This window comes from Pseudopodoces humilis, chromosome 6 (genome assembly GCF_049639895.1).
Source record: "Pseudopodoces humilis isolate 2021_Gansu_Grassland_sample_001 chromosome 6, ASM4963989v1, whole genome shotgun sequence".
Lineage (NCBI taxonomy): Eukaryota > Metazoa > Chordata > Aves > Passeriformes > Paridae > Pseudopodoces > Pseudopodoces humilis.
Genome location: NC_142205.1, coordinates 51,458,706 through 51,482,676, shown reverse-complemented (window position 1 = coordinate 51,482,676; position 23,971 = coordinate 51,458,706). Strand labels below are relative to the sequence as shown.

At 38.7% G+C, this 23,971-nt stretch overlaps 1 protein-coding gene across 2 annotated transcripts in view; it reads left to right on the top strand.

Annotated features, from left to right (window-relative positions):
* Positions 1–23,971, top strand: part of GRID2 (glutamate ionotropic receptor delta type subunit 2) — a 671,390-nt gene that overhangs the window by 567,690 nt on the left and 79,729 nt on the right. For both annotated transcript variants that reach the window (XM_005517465.2, XM_088056469.1), the window contains exons 12-13: positions 5,747–5,885; positions 15,566–15,761. In XM_005517465.2, the coding sequence (XP_005517522.1) occupies positions 5,747–5,885; positions 15,566–15,761 (335 nt within the window). The remainder of the gene's footprint in view (positions 1–5,746; positions 5,886–15,565; positions 15,762–23,971) is intronic.

The window sequence follows — 23,971 nt, the reverse complement described above, 5'->3', positions numbered from 1 at the left end:
GAGTCCTAGATCACTCAGCAGGTTTTAGGAAGATAACGAAAAAAAATTTCTTGTAAACCTAAAGACCAAACTGAACCTTCAATTCAAGTTTTTCTTCCATCTTAATATTTGGATGTAACAAGATGAAAGACTTAACAAAAATAAACAGACACTTAACAATTTCAAAAGATACAACCAGTAAAAAATCTACACATGGCTTTTACTATTTTAATTGAAAAAAAGAAAACTTTGTTTTTGGGATTTGATGGAAACTTTTATAATCACTTTGGTAAATAAAAAAAAAAAAATTGGGTCCCCTCCAGTCCTACTTCCAGTGAACTCAAAGAACAGTTCCTAATATATTTGCAGTATTTTCACAATATAGTAATAATACATAGATGCAGTGCTCTCTCTTTAAGAAGTAAAGACCTGAAGAAATGTTTCATGTGTGAAGCAAAATATCTGAATGTCTCTTTCCATATACTTTTTTTTTTTTTAATCACTACATTTTAATACAAACCAAATGCTACAGGAGGAGCAGGAGCTGTGGTGAGTAAAAAACTACAGCTGGCTCTTGAATTTCTCCATACCTTGTAAGATCTGGCTGCCAGCCCTGCCTCCTAATCAGTTCCTTCTCCACTCCCAAGACCCTGCAATCTGCCAATATGTGCAAGGATAGGGAATTCAGCCACTGATTTACAAGCTTATTTGGAAGGCATTACCAATTCAAGGAGTTGTATTCTCCTGTAGAATAATCTGTCATGCCTGCTGTGGTCAATGGGTGTTAACTTCAGCACAAAATGGAACATTACAAGCTCAGGGTATAGCATGCCAGCTTAAATGTTATGGACAAATACATGTAAAGTTCAAGGAAGAATGGAGAAGGTTAGATGAAAAAAATGAAAATAAGGGAAGAAAAATTCATGATGAGAGATTTCCTGAAAACTTCCAAGCTGCATTTACTTCACAGCTGGTAGAAATAGGCATAGGCTTCATTGACTGTAAAATATTTTTTTTGTCCTATACTGAATTGAACATTTCCAATTGAAAGTGGGAGAGATTTTATATTATCAAGAAAGTTTTTAACGGAACAATAGCAATAGCTAATGCTCTGAAAGGTTCTGACTTTGAAGAGCTCTGCTTTGCAGAGTTTTGCAAAGATCAAAGAGCTCAGTCAAACTTTAGGTTTTGTTTCTTGTGGCAAAAAAAGTGGAAATATAAAATGCCTTTTCCTCTTTGTTAATACAAACTACTTCCCTTACACACAGTCTCTATTAATGTCCCTTTCACAAAGAAAACAGAAGACGTACATTGATCTAAACTGTTTGCAACAGGCATCTTTATTTACGGAAATTGCAGATGCACAGCTTAATTGATGTGGCTATTCTTACAGGCTAAAGGCTAAATTGCAGCCAATTCCCAAGTTCTTTGTGCTTTTTTACCAAAGGCCAATAATGTGGACAGAATTTTTGTAAGAAAAAGCAGAATCAAAATCTGTCCCCAGATAACCCCCCCCTATTATTTCTTCACCTTCCTTTTCCAAGCACAGTTGAGATTCTTGCTTTTAATTTTGATAACATTACAGTTCCTCAACAAAACAGTCACTATTAACATATTTTTCATGGTTCTTTAAATTATCTGGAAAACTCCTTACACAGAAACTCAGCTCACTGCAGTTTTTCTTCAGGCAAACAATTGACAAATCCCTGAGAACAAGATGTTTAGAAAAAGAGCCTGTGCATTTTGAAGTCTTCAAGTTTATTCCAGAATTATAAAATACCAAGATCTTACCAGGCTGTGATCCTGAATTTCCCTATTTTGCCCATTTGTCCTGTGTTTTCATTCCTCCTTCTTGCCTGTACTCCTCTCTTGTGTTTTTTGACATGAAGAAACATTTAAACGGAATACTAATGAGGGAAAATATTGTCTTTAAATAAAAATGTGTATGGTAATTGTATAGTTTCATATTTATCTTCTAAGTTAGGTTTTATCCTGATATTTAAGTTTGTCATAATTATGCATTATGTTGTTTGCATTATCAAGACAATGCATTATTTTTTCTGCCTTCTATCTAGCTCGAGGCACTTGGAAAAAAATGTGAATAAACAGAAATTTATAAGTTGCAGTCTAAGCCTGTCATCTGAAGTAGGCCAGCATTAAAATGGTCTAGGATTGATGAAGGAGAGCTGCATTAGATGAGAGTGGGAGGACTAGAAGTAATTTCTTTCACTGTGACTTCTACAGTAATTCAACTTTTTCAGAAAACTCCCAATAAGATTGATTTTTCTAGTTCAGTTTACTCTGGAAAATATCTTTCCCTTCTTGCACATGCAATCTGAAAATCTTAAAGGTAGATTAGATATTTTCTAAGTGATTTTAGCACCCATCACATGTCAGATGACTTATACTGGAAGATGTAGCCACAACATAGTTGATATACAGGTAGTGGAATTCTGTGCTGCACTATACCTACTGCGGCCGTATCGGAAAGGCCACAAAAAATGATAATATAGCCTCTTATTCCTTTGAGATCCGTCTCTTGAGATGACAAAGCAACTCCAGGACTGCTCTCCTCTGTATTTTCCATTTGTTCCATGAGTGGGGCTCATGGTACTCATGAAAGTACATGAAAGTACAAAAGTACTCAGTACTTCTAAGCGCTGCCCATCATGCCCCAACAGCAGTGTTTTTACTGTAGCCCTACCAGTGTGCTGACCTCCACTGATGAATTTTGCTGTAGGGATGAGGTGTCACAGAATAGGTTCTTCTCTGGTCATCAATGTGTGGCTATATTGCACAGGTGGCCCCTTTGCCATTAGGGGCTACTAAGCTTTACTGGTATGATCCAAAGGACAACAGCAGGCAAAGATTTGTTCTGTGTTCTTGGCTCCCTCCTGCTTTGCACTGCGTGCCCTGTGTGTAACCTCTTGTAACTAGAACATGGCATGATCCATGAAGATGTCAATGGACCTGAAACTCATCCTAGATCTTGGAAAGCAGAGCTCAGGGAGGTTTGTGTGTCTGTCCCTCCTGCACACCAATTTAAAGTTGAGAATAATATCTTTGAGGTGTGTAGCTCTCTGTTGTGGTAATGTTAATGGAAAAGCAGTGGTTGTTGCTCTCCTGAGTGACTTGGCACTCTTCTACACTGAGAAAATGTGGATTGGGACAGAAAGAAAACTTCAGAAAGTTGTATCCCCAGAAACAAAACTGGGGCGAATGAAGAGGTTTCTTAAGGTGAACTGTCATGGTGCAGGAAATGTTTTAGCAAAGAGTACAATGGAACAAGACTGTATCACATTAAGTCTCCTAATAGATGCCAAAGAAATGATACCATGGCAGTAAAAGATCTCCTTTGATTTTTGTTTCTTTACTGGGAAAAGTGGAGTGCCCTGCCTGTACTGCTTAAAAACATCATGCACCTGTGCAGTTGTGGTGTCAGCCCTGCTTTAGAAATGATGGTTTAAGAAGCCTCAGTGCAAGAATTGTTAGAGGAGTGAGGTATTATTTTGCTATGTGTTTATTGTATATGTACTTCAATACAAGCTTTGTCCTCAAACTTCATTTATTGACTGCTGGTATACAAGGAACAACTGTGAATTAGGAGCAAGGCTTCACAAACCATAAAACACTTGCATTTATGGTTTATTTTTAACCAGCATTCATGGTCTTCAAAGTCTACTTTTAACATGGGAGGGAAAAGGAAAAAGTAATAGTGAAAAGTGGGGACAACCTTACGGAAGCATGGGAAAGCTGTATGGATAGTAGGGAATGCTGTGGCTGAGGGATCTATAGTGGCTTTCATGTTCACTTGATGCACAGCATCCTTGCTGCAACCAGAAGGCAGGTGTGTGAGTTTCAATGGTCCTCTCTCTTCTGACATTTAATTTCAATTCAGAAATGTGAGAATTTAAGAGTTGTACTCATTAAGCTGAAAAATGAAAATGCAAGGATATCCAAAATATCATTGGCTTCTTCTTAATTACACTAGCCGTTTCAATTAAGTGTGAAGATTATCTGTAGGTATTGGCACCTGAAACTTAAAAGGACAAACATCCTTTTCTGATAAATTAATATAATTGCTCTTTTCATTTTATTAAAAAAAACTTTTTTATATTAAGTATTTCAAAGACATTGAAAAAACTGTTGTAAAATAGAAATACTCTATTAAAAGTAATTCAAAATTTATTCAGCAGAGAAACTCAAATCTTCAGATGTTGAAGTTAGTGTTCATCTTCAATAATCCTTACACTGAAATAATATCTCCCAATCTGATCAGTAAATTCTTATTTCACACTATTACATGGCATCTTGGAAATAAAAGAAAACTTGTTTCCAGCTTTGTAGAGCTAACAGATTTTGTCTGTCAGTTCTGGAAATCTCAAAAGGCAAAGGATTTCAGTGTTTGTACACCACGGGTATAACTGAATGGAGTCAATTATTATTTCACATATGGTACAATTCCACATCACTGATGCAGGAAAAAAAATTCAAATTTGTATAGCAATGCAGAGTTCCTGGTGTTTTGTATAGGTAAGAAAAAATTCTGAATAAGGCAGTAAGAGGATCCTTAGTAGACAAACTGATTAAACCTCCAGTTTCTGTACATAAGTGAAAATTGTTTGTTCTTGGAATGGGAATAATTGTTATTTGTATTCCCTTAAACCTACTTGCTGTGGAAACATTAAGGTGTTTTTACATAAGTACAAAACAAACTACCTACAGATAATTGAATTGGTAACAAATTACTTTTACAAATCCCAGGTATTACCATCATAGGATTTTGCATAGGAGAAAACTACCTCAAAATAATATCAGCTTCTCAAATTGCTGAGTCTAGCGGGAGAGGAAAAGGGTGAACATCTTGAGCAGTTGACTGTGGGTGTTTGCTGTGTTCACCTATCCCCCCCTAGTTACTGGTAGCTGTGACAGAACACACTGCAGATAAAAGGGGAATTTAAAAAAAAATAACGTTTTTCCTTCATCTAAAAATGTGAGATTCATATATATTTTTAAACAGAAAGAGCTCTTGCAAATAAATACTCCAAACCAGTGTGTTTTGGGGCAGCTATTTGAATAAAAACTGCTGCTTTTCATGGTTTGCATTACTAGGCTCTTGTCACACAGTCGATAGTTTGCAGCTCATCCTGGGAGGCTTAATTGCTGCTCATGTTCTGTTTACATGGCAGTTGGATTTTAAAGGAAAGCAACTATAGGAATACAAAACAATGTTTGCTTTCTTCTTCAATACGTGTGATTTTTTTTCCTACGTGTCCAAGTTTCACTTGCAGCAAGTTGTACACATACATATGGTTCTCACTAGCATCTGCCTGCCTACAGAACTGTGAAAAGTAATTGTGTTTTGATGGGATTTTTTGACTTTATGTTCCCCAGAATGAAAGAAAAACTTAATTAAGGTTTGTAGATAAGATCTCTAAGGAAAGAACATTGTAAGAATTTACTTTGGCTCCTTTTGTTCTGAGATCTAGAAGTCTATTTCCATTTCTGGACAGGACTGGCAGATGAACTGCAATTAAAGGCACAATAGCAAAAGAGATTAAACACAGGAATGACAACTGACAGTGTGGGCTTCTTTAAGTGCTTTTTGTTGCATAGAAAGTGCAGCTCCAAATCCTGCTCAGTTCACTGAAGCACCAGGTTTTAATGAACTGCTTTACTCTGTTAACCTTGGGGTCTAGTTATCCTGAGCGATGCACAAGCATTCCTCTGCCAAATGAAAACTCTTGCTTTTCCTTCTTCCCCGCAGGAGGAGAGGTTCCATACACAACCCTGGCAACCCGACTGATGATGGGAGCCTGGTGGCTTTTTGCTTTGATTGTCATCTCCTCCTACACGGCCAACCTAGCAGCTTTCCTCACCATCACACGCATTGAGAACTCCATCCAGTAAGTTGATAAAGAATGATTCAAGGGAAAGGAGGGCGAACATAAATATACATGTAGAGGGGTATAAATGTTCTACTTAAATGTGAGAACAGGAATAAATTTTTATCCTCCTGAGAAGTAGTTGGAAAGTTAGAAAAATAACAATATGCCATGGACTGTTGGTCTCCCTGGAGACACTTTGTTTTTAGGATTGGAATGGTTGGCCTCTAGCAGATGCTTTTCCCTGTGGCAGACATACATATGTATGTTTGCACACATACATATTTTGAAAGAAGCAATTGAGTTTGAGCTGACCACACAGTATCAGTGTTTGAAATAGGAAAGTATAAATTGCCACTCTGTTCTCCAGCTCTGCTTTCCATTCAGATGTATTCCACAATATTCGTGTTCTAACACTTTGGTCAGGAAGGAACCCAATGCTTCCTCAATGTATAGGGAGCTCAAAGCTGACTTCACCTATTCTTGCCAAGGCAGAGATGTGTTAACAGCAACAAACAGTAACAAACTCACTCCTTGTCATCTTTGCTCCTTCTGCTTCCGGGAACTCTCTTGCTACATAAGCAATCATGTCGTTCTCTTTACTCCATCTATTCGTTCCCTTGCTTTATGCCTCCCAAAAATGAATGTCCTGTCCCTTTTATGGTGAACTCTTTCTGTCACACCTTCCAGTCTTTTTCTGAAGATCATGTCATCTTTCCATACCTTTATAGGAACCTTTCTAGGTCTCCTACCCTCTCTCTCTGCCCTTTTGTACTCCAGGATCCTCTCCTTCAGCAAGTTTCATGCTGAGTTATCCTTGCTCCCATTGCTGCAGCAACGTCCTTCACCTTCAAATGTTCACTCCTGGGTCAAAGCAGAGACTAGAAAATACAGTGGAGCATTAGCTAACCAAGCACTGTGAGGGGCAGCTGACCATTTTTTCATAGCAGGTTAATCTTGAGCCTACAAGTCTGTGAAAGTATGTTAGAGTGACAAAATTACCCATCCTTATATATCCTTCTTTGCAAAAATCACAGTGACTTTAAAGAAGAGAGACACATTTCACTGTATTTCTTCCTTCAGAAAGGTAAGAACTTGACCTTCAAGTCAGGCTCAACACTGACCTTAGGGAAAATTCTGTTTTCCCAGTACAGTCATTGATTCAAGTCCCTGACTTATGTGTATCATGACCTGAGGTCTTTCTGCCTCTGGTCCAGCTGCTTTCAAAATCTCTCTGAAATTCCCCTTGAGACAGAGAGACACTATCACAGACTGAGCAGGGGGAGCCTTGGCCTCCTGTGAATTCACAGGTCAGGATCAAGCATCACTGCATGCCAGCAGTCACTGTGCTCATACAAATGTACTTCTCCTCCAGGTGACGATTTTCTGTGAGTGAAAACCAGTCCAGGCTTTCACATGGGCTGCTAAACATCTGCAATAGCAGACAATTTTCATTTACAATTGAAGTCCAAGTTGGACCAAAGAGCAGAAGCAGTACTTAGATTTGAGTGCACAGTTATGTCCTGACTCTTGGGTGGTGAAGGTGGAGAGAGAAATTGGTGTTCCGTGGACCAAATTGCCCAGGCTTTACCAGTCCTTACATTCCAAACTGGAAATTTTCTGTGGTTGTTATCCTTCCTTTCTGAGGTAAACCTTACCACCTTCATCTATTAGAAAGCTCCATACTCTAAGACAGGGATATATAAAACAGACTAAAGTCAGGAGAAAATGAGAAGATTACTCCCCTGATACAGTTGTGTTACCATTTAAATCAAGTTACCATTTTCTTTTGTGTTCTGAATAACAGATTTTCAGATGATGAAATGCTGCCGGGGTATTTTAACACAATCCAATCATTTGACTTTGGAGTCTCAATTATAATGCCTTCAAAATTTGTATGGGAATAAAATAATATTCTGTGTCAATGTTTGTCAACATTGACCTTGATATTTTGAGGGAAGTTGATTTATTTATTAAGTATTAAAAGATTTAAATTTGACTAAGGACTGCAAAGAAACAACATGGGAATTTATATATGCAAAATAAATTATAATGATATATTCACTCATTCAGTTTGTCATTACAAGAATGGAATATGCTTCTGCATTCTGCTTTGAAATCATGTCCCTTCTAATTTTAAAGTATTCCAGAAAAATATTCAAATTACTGTGACAAATGCCTGTGTTTTCTTATGATGTGTAAAAAAGAATAACATATACCCAAACTATAATTTAATACATCTTCAGCTTTTTCTTGCAGTTTATTATGATGTCACTAGAAAAGCCTCAGTGGAATTTTGAGGTTATTATGTACAGTTGGGACTACATTGGTCTTTGTGCTGTATTATTTATGGGAAGAGTCACTGAAAATGTTTTATTCAGTAGAAAATGTTGCAGCTGGAAAGCTCCTGGAATGAAAGAACAGACATTTTTCAACAGTACATCCAGCTCAAAAATAGAGTAATTAGATGTGTTTAGTATTCATTAGGGAATGAAGTTATCCTAACTATGGTGTGAGTATAAAACTTTAGTTTACAAAACTGCCAAAATTGGAACTTCAACCAGCACATATGAGAGAGGCTGTTTGTTTATCATGCTGAATTACTGCAAAGTGGAAAACATGAATAAGCAATAAAGAAAAAAGCTGATGCTCCTTTTTTCCTTTTTTCCTTTTTTCTTTTTTATTTTTTTTAACAGTTCAAATTGTACTTTGGGGAGCCTTCAAGGCCAGAATGGAAATGAGTATAAGCATTTAAAAAAATAATCCAGATTCTGGTGGTAGTGCTTGTCAGCTTTAGACAAGCCAGGAAAAAAAGGAAAGAAATTAAAGCCAGTGGGTTTGCACATATATAAAAAGTAGTTAATAGTTTTTCATTTCACATTTCCAGCTAGAATCAGATATTACAGTGTGTTGTTGTAGGTATGGTCCTTGTGATATCTTTTACAAAAGGTAGTAGGATTCAAGCAGCCCACAGCACATTTATTTCATTTCCATGAAACGTTTGGTAGTTACTGCATTTCACCTTTTGGATACGTTTGAATATTTCAGCTTTTTCTGTTCAGAACTCTTGCAGCTTCCCCTGTTCAGTTGGTGGGAAGGCTGGGCCATTCTTCCTAATCGGTGCCTCATGGTATCCAGAGCTCTATTTTGAGTGGCAAAGCAAGCAGGATTTTATTAGCCCATCCAGTAAGGAGGACCCTTAAAGAAATAAGTGTTCCCTTTCTCCATAGAGTTTCAAAGTAGATCTTTGCTGTATGACCTCACCTGATGGCATTTGTGCTCTGCCTCAGTGTTCAATTTGAATCAAATTTTTGCAATCTTAAAATTAATTTAGAGAAACCAGAGTAAAATGAATGGGTGTTAAATCTGCCTTTCCAGAGAAACGGCTACTCTTAATACCTCTGGGAGCTCAACTTTTCACCTTCTACCAACACACAATATCATGAGCAGAGGACCTCAAGTTCTAAAGTAGTTCCTGGATGCATCTTTTGTTCACACTTGACCCACATTGCAGATGACATTTAAATCAAGAGAGTCAGCATTTCAAATGCCAAAATACTGTGGCAGCAAAGCATGATTTCTATGCGTTTTAAATCTTTAGGTTGCTTTCTCAAATGCAACATAAATTATTAGCAATTAGGAGTGGCTTTTCTTGGTAAATGCCATATAAATTTGGAGGTCCGGAGCTATTTCTGGGAGGTGCTCACGTTCCGAATTTCATCACTGAGCCAGTGTTGACATTATTATGTTTTATGATTCCTTTAGGACTAAATTAGAGTCAACTGGCAGAGATTGATTTTATTCAAATTACTGCATTCTTTTTCTGGATTAGGAGAGGGTGTCACCACCTTCTCATGGGCACTGACATTTTGCAGGGAGTTGGGTGAACAGAGAAGTCAAATGATTTGCCATTTGAAAGGTTGGTGTTAGGTGGTTTGAAGTTTAATCCACTTCTAAAATGTGGAAGCATAAGAGTTTAGCTTGTACATGTTGTGGGGGGTAAGCGTGCCTCTTTTGTCTTCTGTAAAATCAGAAGTTCACATTATGTTCTCCATCTCATAACAAGTGTGTCTTGTTTGATAGGTGAGACCTCGGCCTCCAAAAATGGAGGCATAGTGGGAAATCAGGTCTGTCTTTCTTAGCCATTCTTCTCACAACATTTTGCTAAACCATGATTCACTTGAAGCTGAGAAGTCCTTAAGGCTTTGTACAGCTCAGTGCAACTGACTGCAGGATTTCTGCAAGGGGGTTGCACAGAACATGGTAATTAGATATTGCCCAATGCATTTTCATTAATCTTCCCTTTAACATGGTTCACCCTGCAAGCAATATTACAGGTTTCTGCTACAGCTCACCCTGACAACAGCTAAACTCCTTGGCTTAATGTGCCCTGTTCCCTAACCCTAAATCTGCTTGTAAATTAATCCTTACTGTCCTAGGAAAAAACCCCAACCAACCAGACAAATGAATAAAATAGCACAAAAGCGCTGGAAAGCGTTATCTGAATTAGTCATAAATAAGAACTTCAGTGTAGGCCATAACATTGGTTGTTTATTGCTGAAAATTTAGTAACTGATTCTTACAGACAGCTCTATGCAGCACCCAAGTCTAGCACAGCTAGCCTGAATTGGTCAGTAACCCAGGTTTACAAAAATAAGTTGATGCCCAACTCTCTGATGGCAGTGGTGTTTTATCACATAAAGAAATTCCTTCTTTATGAAGCTGACTTCTTGCTTTTTAACATTTTTCTGTGAAATTTTTTAACACTTTTGTCTGACCTGTGTGAACTTGTTATAATTCTAAGTGTAGGATTTGAATTTATAGAAAAGGGTATGCTTTGGAGAAAGAAACATCCTAATCCTACTATGTTTTTCTTCTACCTGGAGGCAGAGACAATTTTTTAAATTGCAAAGTAACTGATTTGTACAAAGCCATAAAATGAAAGTGACCTGACAACTACTGGCTGATTAAGGTGTAGAATACTAAACAAAATCAACAAATGCTGGGAAATACATCTGTTAATAATTCTTCCTCAAATGACTACATTCCTCCTCAGAATAGCCCTATTAGCCTAGTTAATTTAGGATAATATTGATGCTGGGATAATATTGGTATTATCCCAGTAATTGCAATGAGAAAAACACTTACCATAAAGGCCACACATAATATTTTTCCCCACAATGCTGCATGAGTGATAGACAAAAATAAGCAGAATGACCAGACTGCGTGGTCACTTCCCTAGAAGTAGAATTTGTCTATATACAAGCTCAGTTAAAGTATCTTTCTTTTCTTAACAATTTTTTCCACTATATGTGCTTTTTTCATATTTTTAAACAGATTTTATCGTTCATTACCTTATTGCTTCAAAACTAGAAATTAAAAGAGAAAAAGGTTTTAAAATGTGAAATTATCATTTGCTTACTCATGCTAATGAGTGCTTTGCTTTGTAGATAGTTCATCTGAGAACTATCGAAAAATGACATTTCAATGTGGGTAATGGAATCAGGATTTGGGCATCAAAGGATCCCCTTGTAGTAATTAATTAGCTTGACAAATGCTTTTTCCTTATTTTGAGATCTGGTGTGGCAGCTGTGTGATGAAATTGGGGGAGAGATTGAGGCTGAGGATTTACATGTGCATTAAAGACATTTGTCTGAGAAGAGAATGAATTGTTTAATCCAGGGGTAGAGGTACACCAAGAAACGTGTAACCTACAAACCAGGCTGGAGACAAAGCAGTTTTAGGAGTTCTTTCTTCTGTAAAGGAACCTCAGTGGTTTAATAATGCTAGTACTTCTCTCAAATTTTGTAATTTCTCTTTGTTTTGCGGTATTTTGTTTTGTTGTAGCTTCTAGGTTGAGTGTCTCAGCAATAGACTGCAGAGTTGTGAGTTATCAAACAACTTCCAAAGGAGGTCATATGTAGGGATATTATGATCCCATTTTACATGTTTGTGTGAGGGGAGGGAGTCACTGACACGTGATAGCTCTTTGCTGTATTTGCAGCTTGTCTATGCAGCAGAATATAGACATGTACACCTTCAATGCTCCTAAACTTCTTTCTTGCTCCTCAGCATATGGTCAGGTGAACCAGAACTTTGGGTTTACTGCCAACAGCATTCAGCACATCCATAGAGTTTACACTTACATTTGTCTTGCTTTTGTTCTCTTGTCATCATTTTCTCAGCATTGAACCTTGCCTGCAACTGTGAAAAGATGCAAGTAGGGCAGCTGGGAGGCATCCCACGTTTTAGGATAGCACACCTAACAGTGAGGCACTGCAGACTCTAGTTAATGCCAGACATGGCAACTACAACATGCCTTCCTGAAGGCATTGACATAATTCTTCTCCTTGTTATTTCCCTGCTGCTGTGGCTGGGGTGTGAGAGCACACTTGCTTCTCATCCTCTTTGCTTCCCATACCTGACTGTAGTACTGCAGTGCACTTTAATAGTTCATGCCTTGTGCTGGTTTGCCCTTCTGAAAATATCAAAGTTATACACAGGAGCTCTTTTTCTTTTGTGCTGTTTTTAACTGATTTGTGGCAGCAACTACAACTGTCAATTATATCTTGCTTAGCAATCATAAATTAAAAAAAATGCTTTGTTGCTTGTTTTATTAGAAATTATATGGCTATACAGAGTCTTGTAAAGTAATGATTGCAATTTTACTAAGTGTTGTCACTAGAAATTGGAGACTGGAAAAATACTTTTTGTACACTTTTCTAGTATGACAAATGACAATTACAGGACATTGCAGCATGCATCTTGTGACAGCTCATTGCACTGCTGAGCGCTGCCAGTTGATTACAGGAATGTACTGGCGGCAGCAGCAGTAACAGAGTGGATGAATACAGTATGCTGTATTTATCTAGTGCCTTTCATCAGTGATGCTTTTGACAGATAGACCGTCAGCACTTTGCACAACACTTTGCTTAATGGTAAAATATGGAGAAGCTCTCAACAAGGCCCGCTGCTGCCTAGCAGGGTGCCTTTCTGCAGAGCTGTGCTCAGCCTGGTTGTTGCAGGGTTTTATTCATCCCCAGCTACAGAGCTTTTTATTTGTCCTTCATGAATTTCACAGCACATTCCTCCAGCCTTTCTAGGCCCATCTGAACTTCAGCGTGTCCTTGAGCAGGTGGCTGGTCCCTCTATGTCATGTCATCTGCAAACTTGACAGGAGGGTGCTTGCTTACCTCCTCCAAGTCATTAGTAAAGACATGTCCCGGGTTAGACCTCTGGGGTACCTGTTAGCAGTCTGCAGGTGGGATATGCTGTGAGTCAATCGGGAATTTATCAAACCTGCTTTCCCACACAGCTGTCTAATGACCTTCCTTGGATACAAGAATATTGTGGGAGGCAGATAGGCAGGCTTCCTTGCTAAAGTTAAGGTTTACCATTCCAGTATTTCTAGTCTTGTCCACAAATGAAGCAATTGTAGTGTAGGAGGCAACCAAATTGGTCAGGCATGACTTAATTTTGGTGAGTCAATGCTGAGTGCTGCCCGTCGGCTGCTTCTCCTTCATGTGCTGAGAGGACTCACTCCATGAGGTTCTACTGCTGGTACTACAACCAGCAGTAATTCCATGAACATTTTTTTTCACTTTCTTAATACAATCTAGCTATTTTCTTTCTCCTGTAGCAAGGGATCTCCCTTAGCCTCCTTCACCTTGCAAAAAGTAAAGCAGGTGGCCTTGCAAGGACATGGGCCAGCTTTCTCAGCACAGTCTGACTTCTATAGATCTAATGATCCAAATCAATTCCTGCTTTGTCTGGTTGGGATTTACCTGACCACCTCCTGCTCATTGTTCATTGTCTTCTTGAACCCTGTCTGTAGTCACAAAGGGCTGGAAGACCTCGGTGAGGAAGAGTGAGGCAATGCAAGCATTGAGCACCTCAGCTTCAGCTCTGACTGCTGTCCCCATCCACAGGGTCACACTCTTCTTGTTCAGCCTTTCAGTTCTGCAAAAGCTGTTCTTATTACCCTTGAAATCCCTCGAGAGCATCCACTCTGACTGAATATTTCTAATGCCACCCAGAGTTGCTAGGAAATGTTTCTAAACTTCTCCTTTGAAGATTATCCATGCTTCCACCATCTGTGTATTGTTTGGTGAGAGGAAGTTCTTGAAATTCTTAGTGTTTTTTTAGTAATTTCAAAGTCTAATAGATGATTGACTTGCTTTCCCTGGAGAAATCTACCTGGTGGCTATGTCTGGACTTCAGGACTGGCCTTTAAAATTGTATTAATCCTTATTTCAGTATGTTTATTAAACTTAAGCGCATGACCTAAGTAGCTTACTTTTGTAATTCCCCTGACTGCCACTTTTTAAAATATTTACTGCTTTCCTTTTGTTCACTGGCTGTAAGGAGGTTTCACATTTTTTCTTACAGCTCAGCCATTTTATATTTAATATTTCAGCACTCATACATGTTTATCTGGACTTGATAATTTATTTATTTTTTTACTATTCAGTTGCAAACTGACCACAGTACTTATTGTCCTAATGCCTTCGTCTACCAGGGTCTCATATTTTTCCTCATAGAACAGGGTACTTCTTATTGGTATTGTTGTATTGGTAGAAGACCAATACACTTGGTTTCAGGAAATGTTATGTGTAGCATCTCACCTCTGATGATTCCATATATGTACAGGCTCTTTGCAGGTTCCCTGTTTAAAAGGAATGCAGTCTTGTTGGAGAAAGTGAGATGATTTGAGGGTTTTTAATACCATTAGTTATTTACTCCTTACAATTACATATATGCCTTCCTTATAATTACTATATGTTATCTGACTAGAATTTAGCTCTTGGTCAATGTTTTTCTGAGCCCATTATGTCTAAATTTCAAAGGATTTATTTTTTACTTAGCCCTTGCCATTGATCTCTCTTGATTTCTTCTTTTCCTACCTTCTGTTTTGTTTGTGGCATCCATATGCTGAGATGTCATTACTGTTTTCTTCAGTGCCATCCTCACAACACCTAAGAATTTAATTTTTTCCAAGCCCTGCGCCACAGGGTCATTTGCACTAGCCTTCATATTTACATTTTTTTGGAAACACAGCTTAGAATTTGATGAGTTTCCTACGTTGCTGTTTGCATTTTCTGTGTCTGCAATAAACTTTTACAATTTTCTATTGCTTTCTTTAAGACAGCATTGAGCTCCTTGACTGTCCTTACGTGTCATCCACTAGATTTGTGCAGTTTACACACAGTTAATTTGTGCTGGGAAAGCTATAACAGGTTTTAAGCAGTAGACATATTGCAGTAGTTACTTTGAAATTTTAATGAGTGCCATCAAAGAATCAAAGGTACAGGAGAACAATCCTACAGGAAAGGAAAATAAAGGCCAAGAGGTAAGGAAACTTTAAATGTTTCTAATATACAGTTTTTAAGTTCAAAGCAAGTTTGGTTGACCAGACCCCATCTGGGATGCTTTAGAAACTTCTAAAATTGTTTATTTCTTTTGGTTTATAGAAAAGGGTAAGAGTAGATAACATGTAAAGCAGAACAGATTTATTAGACTAAATAACATGAACTGTGATAACATGAAAATATGATGAAAAAGCAATTCATGAAAGTACAACAAAAATGTTCTTATTGCTGAAAATAATACAGGATGTGACCTATGAGATGGATGCACAGCTCAGTGCAGGAAAATGTGGATTAAAGTCTCCTGCATCTCTTTTCTCTTCCCTGACAACTCAGGTCTCTGCAGGATCTCTCGAGGCAGACGGATATTCCTTACGGCACTGTCCTGGACTCGGCCGTGTACGAGCACGTGCGGGTGAAAGGGATGAACCCCTTCGAGAGGGACAGCATGTATTCCCAGATGTGGCGGATGATCAACAGGAGCAACGGCTCCGAGAACAACGTCCTGGAGTCCACTGCAGGCATTCAGAAGGTACTGGCATCCTTCCTTTATGCTTCCCACTGGAGATGCTCTGTAAACGGTAAATGGTATTTACCGGTGTTTTTATAGGAGATGGCTGTGTTTGTAAGGGTGCAGAATGGGAACAGGAGCACTGGACTCAGAACCCCAGAACACAAAGCACTGAATATCTTTTGTTGTAGTCTCCTGACATTGAAAATCCTGGCTTTCTCTTGTAGCTCTGGGTCATGTTTGTTTTGAGAGAGGAGGCAGGAATGACTGATTTGGCTTTAAAAAGAGTCTCACAAACACATTCTGTAGTAGGTTTAGCAGTGGAAAAACACTTTGAAAGCTCTTTGTAGGCACATTTGTGAATGCAGTAGTTCCCTCCCAAATTCTGGCTGATAGCTGCAGCTTTTATAGAAACACCAGTCCATGAAAGGATTCATTATAAGAGTCAATATAGGTTAATGAGTGACTGTGAACAAGCTTCCCCCTTACCATTGTATCTTTATATTCAGACTTCTAAATCAAATCAAAGAAAATCGTATTTTGATGACTTTATTTTAAACTTCAATATGTGATGATTTCTTACAGAAAATATCCATGAATTGTGTGTTTACATTGTTACAATCTCAATTTAGAGACTTCTAAAAATCCAGATGAACTCTGCTTTATTGTCTCCACCAAAATCTATTGGCCAGGAAAACATGACATTTCTGTTGCTCTCACTCTAGTAACAAGAGAAAAGAGTATATTAAGAAGAATGATGAAATCACTGGTGAGCTCTTGATAATCAAAAGACTGAAAAATAACAATTATTTGGAGTTTTAAAAATCCCCAGTCCAACCTCTGTATAACCAATTTCTCACCATATTTTCTCCTCTGAAGGACTAAACAGCATGAAAAAGAGGCAGGAGAGGTCCTAGGGAACTGCACTTTTGAAACCCTTTTAGATAAACTCATAAGCTGAAAGAGCAAGAAAAAAAGGTCTGAAGATTTATTGGCTAGAGGAAATTGCTTTTTTTGAGAGAACATATTTTACCTCAGCTTGTAAGTGGCTGATAAAGCTGGGATTTGCCTTTTGTATATATTAAAAAAAAAAACAAAACCAAGAACCTTCCCTCTTTCTGGTTTCCCTTCCCAAGTTATAAAATGAGTTTCAGAAGGATCAAAAACCAGAGTACATCAAACATAACTGTGCTTACATAACAGTTTTTAGCTTGAAAAACCAAACAAAAGGTATATCCTGCTGGCAGGTAATTCCAGATTACAGTCACTGAGTTTTCATTCCTGGAAACTTGGCAGTTGCTGTCCTAAAACCCATAAAACCAGAAACATCCAAGTTCTTAATTACCCATGCTTTTGCTTCCCAGGAATAGGCAAATGATGATGTTAAAAAACTAAGTTATGTCAAGCGTGTGCCTACCTTTTTCTTCCTTGTAAATTTCTTCAATTTACAGGAAGAAATGAAACAGAAAAAGATTATTTGCCAGCTGCTGTTCACCAGAAGCTTTTGGGAAGTTGTAGCTGGCCTGCTCAGGAAGAAAGCTGTATGAAGAAAGTGATGTTAAAAGCTAATCTTAGGCAAGGAAAACAAATATTTTAAAAGGTATCTGATAAAAGGCAGAGATTATAATCTCTGTAACACATTTCAAAAAAAGAAAACATTTCAGAAAGAATTCATGGGTCCCCTTAGACTACTTATATGCTTCACAATGCTTTTCAGGGTCTTTAATGAATTTAACTGGCCACATCAGAGCTATTAACCTCATTATTACCCTGGGCAAGATACACCAACAGGTCTTCCTCTGTGCCTCATTTGGTTTCTCCCATTCATCAGCACTAAAGCGTGCTTGAAGAGCAGTTTGTCCAGGCTGTGCGAGAGCATCACCTCAGCAAACCTTCCTGGAATGCCAAGTGAGACAGCAGAGACTTAATGGGTGCTCCAAACAGCTACAGGGACTTCCACTCAGCTGAGAAATGATCGTGAAGGGATTGGGATAGGAGGGAGAGGTATGCAGGGTAGGCAGGGATGCAGTGGATATTTCCATCTTTAACAGCACCCCTTGCTGCACCACCTCAGAGGTTAAATGAGGTTTGCAAGGAGCCTTCAGAGAAGATGCTTCCCAAAATATTTTTGTAAAATCCTAAAAGTTCTTCAGTTTTGTCTTGCTTTTATTCTGACAACTCCAGTGGAGCTGGCACTATTTTATTGTGTGGAAAGTAGCAGTCTAATGCTAATGTATATATAAACAGGGGGAAGAGGAGAGGGGCCAACCACTGATTCACTCAGCACCTCACCCCTCTCACTCAGCAGGACTGCCTGCTTGCTGTACCAGTGTCTTTGTGTGCAGTGGCATCCGTGTGAGTGCAAATACAATACAGCCAAATGACAGTGATTGCACAGTCCCACTTTAAATCAGGCATTCTGCTGCTTTGACCTGCTCTTCCTGGCAGGAGGGCAGGGCAGGCAAGAGAAATAAGATGGGAAGATCATGCCATTGTAAGTTTTCAGGTTCTGATATTTATTGGTCCTGTTCCTCTCATAAATCAGGTGCATACATATCACCTGTGTGCTCCTGTTCCATCCATAGCAAACAGCTATAAATACCACAGGTCCAGCTAGAGAGCAGCTAGATAGATTTACCCTGAAGAGAGAGCATTTTTAAACAGGTCTCAAACAGTCAAAAGCCTGAAAAGTACAGGCACTTTAGATATTTTCTTCCACTTATTGTCTCTTCCTTTCTCAAAAGGCAGCAAAAAGCTGTTGATGGTCTGAATTTAAGGTAGGGAAGCACTCAGTTGTTTGTCTTCCTGCACCTTCAAATCAAAATGGATGGGGAGGTAGCTGTATTTTTATATAAGCTGGGATTATTCTGGAGAATATTCACTTTTATCTTCTCTTTTTCTATATTATTCCGGAGTGTTTCATGTGTCTCAAATTGATTTTCCTTTTTTTTGCATAGGTTATGAAATATGCATCTCATTCTGTCCTAGGAATCTCTATTTTTGCGGAAGTTATTTATTCGGAGAGGATTTACGGAGGCCCAAGTCATGCCTGCTTAAACATTCATTGAGGACTCCAAGAAAAATCATTTAAGCTTAAAGATATCACATTACATACCTCTTTATGTCTTCTTAAAAAGCACATTACCCTGCTTAATCCTTTACAAGCACCACAGGCTTTCCTATCCTTGGAACTATTCCCATTTAAAATATAATGAAACGCTTCTATTGTGCCCCTGTCTGCTCTTTCTTCCCTGGAGTATAATAGTGCCTAATGCCCTATCCTACCCACCTTGTTCCTCTGAACATGATACCATAGCCTACAGCATCTTCATTTTTCTCAGTAGCACAGAGTGGAAAATTCCTTTCCCAGGCAGAATCTGAGTGCTTTTGAAACCTCTTCTGTCTATTTAACTCTATCTGCAACATATTTAGCTGCTAGGAAACTTGTGAATTATTGTCAGGTGAAATAATGCTTCTGGATGGTGCATTAAGAGAAATTCCTTGCAGGCTCGTAGTACTTCCTTTTCAGCTTGCTCACAGTATCAAAAGGAATTTGGTCTTGAGATTTGGATTTCCTTGTGATCCTAATTGCAATGCCAGTGGAAGCATGCAAGCTCGATTTTTTTTCCATGGACACTGTGGATGGCACTTTTACCCTCCTGAAAATACTGTAATAGTAAAAATATTAATTAATAGACCATAACAAAACTCTGCTGAGATTATCTGTATTGGGAAGAAGGGGTAATAACAGTTTGCAATTCTGTGCTAGAACAAATTGTTAATAAATGACCATGGATATGCTTAATTCGTTTACAGAAGTAGCAACATCATGAAGACTTAACTTGATGGGACAAAACCCCTCCTGAATTAATAAATTATCCTGATATACTCACAAATTTGCCATTGGAATTGCCATTCTTGTAGCAGATATACTGACTGCTTCACAAAAAATCTAGTTAATGTATAGTCCACACATCTTTGTTGTGAACATGTCTGGCCATGGAGCAGGCCAATAAAAGCACACTGAAAGCAAAAGAGAACCAAGACAGACTTTTGGGATACTGGATGTGCACCAAGATTCAGCAGTTTGGCAGTGGCTAAGAAAGGGACAGGAAGCAGAAGGGGTGAGAGCATATGAAAATGCAGTGACAGTTCTCCAGTGTATCTCAGTTCATGACCAGGGGATCGGCTACACTATGCAGCTGTGGGTTAGAAGGCTGATTATCAACCCAGACACCAGTTCCCTGATTCCCCTCTGCCTCTGGAACCGATGCTTCTTGGTCAGATGAGAGGTTCTGTGTCTGCTCTATGAGTAATAAGGTTGACAAGTACCCTTAAGACCTTGATGTGTTCAGTCCTGCAGCTGAAGGTGCAGTTTGACTATTTTGTGATTACTGCCTCCTGCACAGTCCATGATTTGGAGCTGGCAGGTGCCTTGCAGTACCAAAGGCACTGACTGCCCTTACTTTGCATTATCGTGGATGGTCTGGCTTTTTTTCGCTTTTTTTTATTTTTTTCCCTATAATTCTGTGTATCTTTACTGCCATATCTGGGGCTTTCAAAAGCTTACAGAAGTGATAAAAATTAGAATCCTGACCAGAAAGCACTACAAACACAGTATAGCGTTACTTTCAGGCATTATCAAAAGGCCAGTAGCTATCTGGGTTAGCTCAGGAGCTCAGTGTGTTTGGGAAGTACAATAACTGGTCTGTGACAGTTAACAGAGCATGAAGCAGATTCTGTGCATAGCTTTAAAAACTAAATGCAAAACTTTTCCTAACACCACATTTTCTCAGAATTCAGGGTATGTTTATCAAAAGGTTTGCTCTCCCTTACCAACCCTTCTGAGTCTATAATAAAGTCTGATATAACTTTGACTTTCTAGAGAGTTTTCACAGGTTTTATCTAGAGTAGAACACCTGTAAAAGTTATTTTCTGCAGAGTTGGGCTTTATTCAAAGGAATGGGTAAGTCAAAGTTTGAGTTAGCCTACACAGCAAGAAATGGATTTACATGGACATATGCTCATTAAGCAACTAAGCGAGCCAACTATTGCTGTGTTCTTTTGTCTCCAAAGTTTTCTGGAAGGTTTATCTGAGTTCATCTTCTCCTGTTTCATCTTACATGCTACTGAATGTACCTCATCCTTTTTGCTCTCCCTGAAATGCCACCCCAGTTACTCCTGACTTCTCTTCAAAGGTCAGTCTGTGTATGTCCCAGTCACTTCAACAACCTCAGATGTCACTGGCTGCTGTCCTGCTGCGCTGCTGTGCCATTCTACCTTCCATGTAGAAGGAAGGTAGAATGTCTTTGCTTGCTCTGTCTCTCATCTCTCAGTTTTATTGGAAAACTTTCCAGAGCTGTTCTGCAATTTTTGTGGGCCATCCTACATCCAGGACCATAGTCTTTTCTATCTATAACTTATCACTGTCCCTTAAGTCCAAACAAATTGAGTCCACAGAGGCAGCTTGAAGTTTCACTTCTCTTGAACTGAGTTGAGCTTCTTTCATCTGAAATATTTTTTTTGTGTTTTCCTCTGCAGTTTGTGCCTGACCTGTAAGTTAGGTCAACATAAAGTCTACAGAAGCTGACTTCATCATCTTAATTTTCTTTCTATTACTGGTGTATCTTAAGTATCTATAGTTAAGTCTTGCCAATTTACTTTCCATACCATGTCTGTGATTTACCCATATGACCTCCAGCCTCTCATTTCAGTAGTTCCCTTCTTATTTTCAGGGGCCTCTATAAAGAATTCCTTTTGCATTTAGTTCCATTGAAAATGCTCTTGGATTTAAAAGAAAAAACAACAAAAAAAAAGAAGTTGCCTTGACTTTCAAGGCCTTTCATGGTGAATTCTGACTCTCCCTGCAGCTTTCTCATTTCTGAATTGGAAATCATTTGTGTGAGCTTTCAGTGCAACTCCTTTTTCAAGCAAAGTATCTTTATGCTTTCTCTAAGGACCCTTCTGTAAGGTATGTTTTCCCTCCAGACGGTAGTCGTGTCTTTCCTTCAAACTCCTTAACGCTCCCCTTTGTTATTACACTAACAAAAACCTTGACAACCCGGTCTCTGGTGTGCTATGATTGCTACCCATCAACTGAGCAGCTCTGTTTTGTTGCTTCTTTATGCTCTTTCCTTCCCTTTGGTTTATTTTACAGCTGCCAAATCAGAGGGGAGAGAGGAACACACACGATAACCATCTAAATACTGGCAAAGATGGGGTGTGGGGGAAACCAAAGAACTGCTGTACCCCAGAACGAACTGAATTAATGAACACCACCATTATCAGATGAATAGTATTTGTAAAAAAAACAGCCTCTCTGTGCCTGATCTTTCAGCCTTCATCCTCAAAGGAGAGCTAAAGGCTAACTTCAGAAGATGAGCATGGGAACTAAAAGTTCTTAAGAGTCGGATACAATAAGAAAATAGGGAAAGAATAAGATTTTATTGGGCAATTTCTCCTTGTTATTTCTCAGCTTCTCCAGATTCAATGTTGCCAGCTACGTATTTCTTTTGAATGCTCTCATTGATTAGCAACAACATCATTGCATTAATCTCAGAGGCAGTTTTCTAATCTTGAAGTTTTCTGCTTGTTTTCAGATGCTTGTTTGCCTGAAAACTTGGTTATTTAGGGCTCTCCCCACAGATATATCCTGTCTTCTGTTCAAAGATAATTATCTCTTGAAACCTTGCTTCACTTTGACTCGGTCCAAATTAAGAAAAAATATACTCTCATCATGTGTAACTTGAGGTGTCTAATTTAGGTGTCCAAGTTTCTTTCCTTGCTATTGTAGACAGGCAATTTTATTGTCTGGAAAATGGTCAGGAGTGTCTAAGATGGCAACCTATTTTTCTTGGTGGCTTATTTTGTACAAATAGTTTGTTACCAAACTAAGATCATGTTCTATGACTAGAAATGGCAATAAAAATAAGAAGCAGCAAAATATACTCTGAGGAACTAATTTTGCTTCAGTCCTGTAGAACTGCATTTTGCAGAGAGCTGAGTCCAGACTTTTAGCTGGAGAAAGGATAGATGACAGTCCTTTGAGGAGTGAACATGGGATGGGGAAGTGATGCTTCATCTTGATGGCCAAATGTAAATTCAGTACTTCACACCTTAGCCTGTCTCTAACCCTATAGTCATCTTCTTATGGGGCAAAACAGTCCATCCAGAGAGGAAAATTGATTCCTTTGTGAGTGGACATTTCACCTGATGTTTTTCTTATGTAGAACTGGACTAATTAAGATAGGCTCATGAGCAAAACGTCTGGAGTGCATCCCTGTCCTGATGGCAGGAGCACAGCTCTGTAGGAGTGTAGGGGCAGCTGCCACTATCAGGCCCAGGGTGCACTGCCAGCCATTTGCTCTTAAATAATCCTCAGGCATGTGCCAAAAAGTAGAACTTTTTGTGTGTTAGTAGAAGTAATTGTGTGTGAAATAGCCCCCAGTCTCCAGCTGTTGAGATAACCCAGTTGAGATAACAAATAGGAGTTTGGTGTTTTGTTTTGGTGTTGGTTGGTTGGGTTTTTTGTTATTTCTGGATATGTCTGATAGGTAGGGAAGGTGAGAACACATGACTCTGATGGTGAGGTTACCTCGACCACCACATGTGGAGTAACTGCTTGTGGCTTCCTGTGTGAGGACTTTTATCTTTTGGTGCCTTTTTTGGTGCTGAGAACTTTGGGAATTGCTGCCAGACTGGTATGTATCCCCATTTGTTTCCATGGTCCTATCACATCTGAATGCCATAGTCCCAAGCATTATATATGGCAGACTTTAAATTTCTGAATAACTAAGCAGCATATATGCTGCTTTCCTTTGCACTGACAGGTGATTAATTGTAGAAATACTGAGTTCTGTCCTGAAGCTGGGATTTTTACGGGATCAAAAATTTTAGAAGGTATCAGGGAGTAAGAAAACTGACAATTAGGAAATAGTTTAAGAAAAAGGGTGCATTTTCAGTCAGTGGTCGTAAAAGCTGAACATGCGTATGTCAGGATAATGCTCACAGGAATTTTTTTTGCTAGTATTATTTGTTGCCTAATTTCTCTGAGCTGGTCACACTCTGTTAGGGAGCCACCTGTTAGAAAGGACGATATAAACAGAAAAGGATGCTGAATCCACCCCTACAAATGAGCAGCTTAGTTTGTGCATATTCACATCTAACAGAGCAATGCTGTTGCCATATTCTATAAAAGAAAAGGTTTGTGAGTATTTAGTAGGTGATGAGTG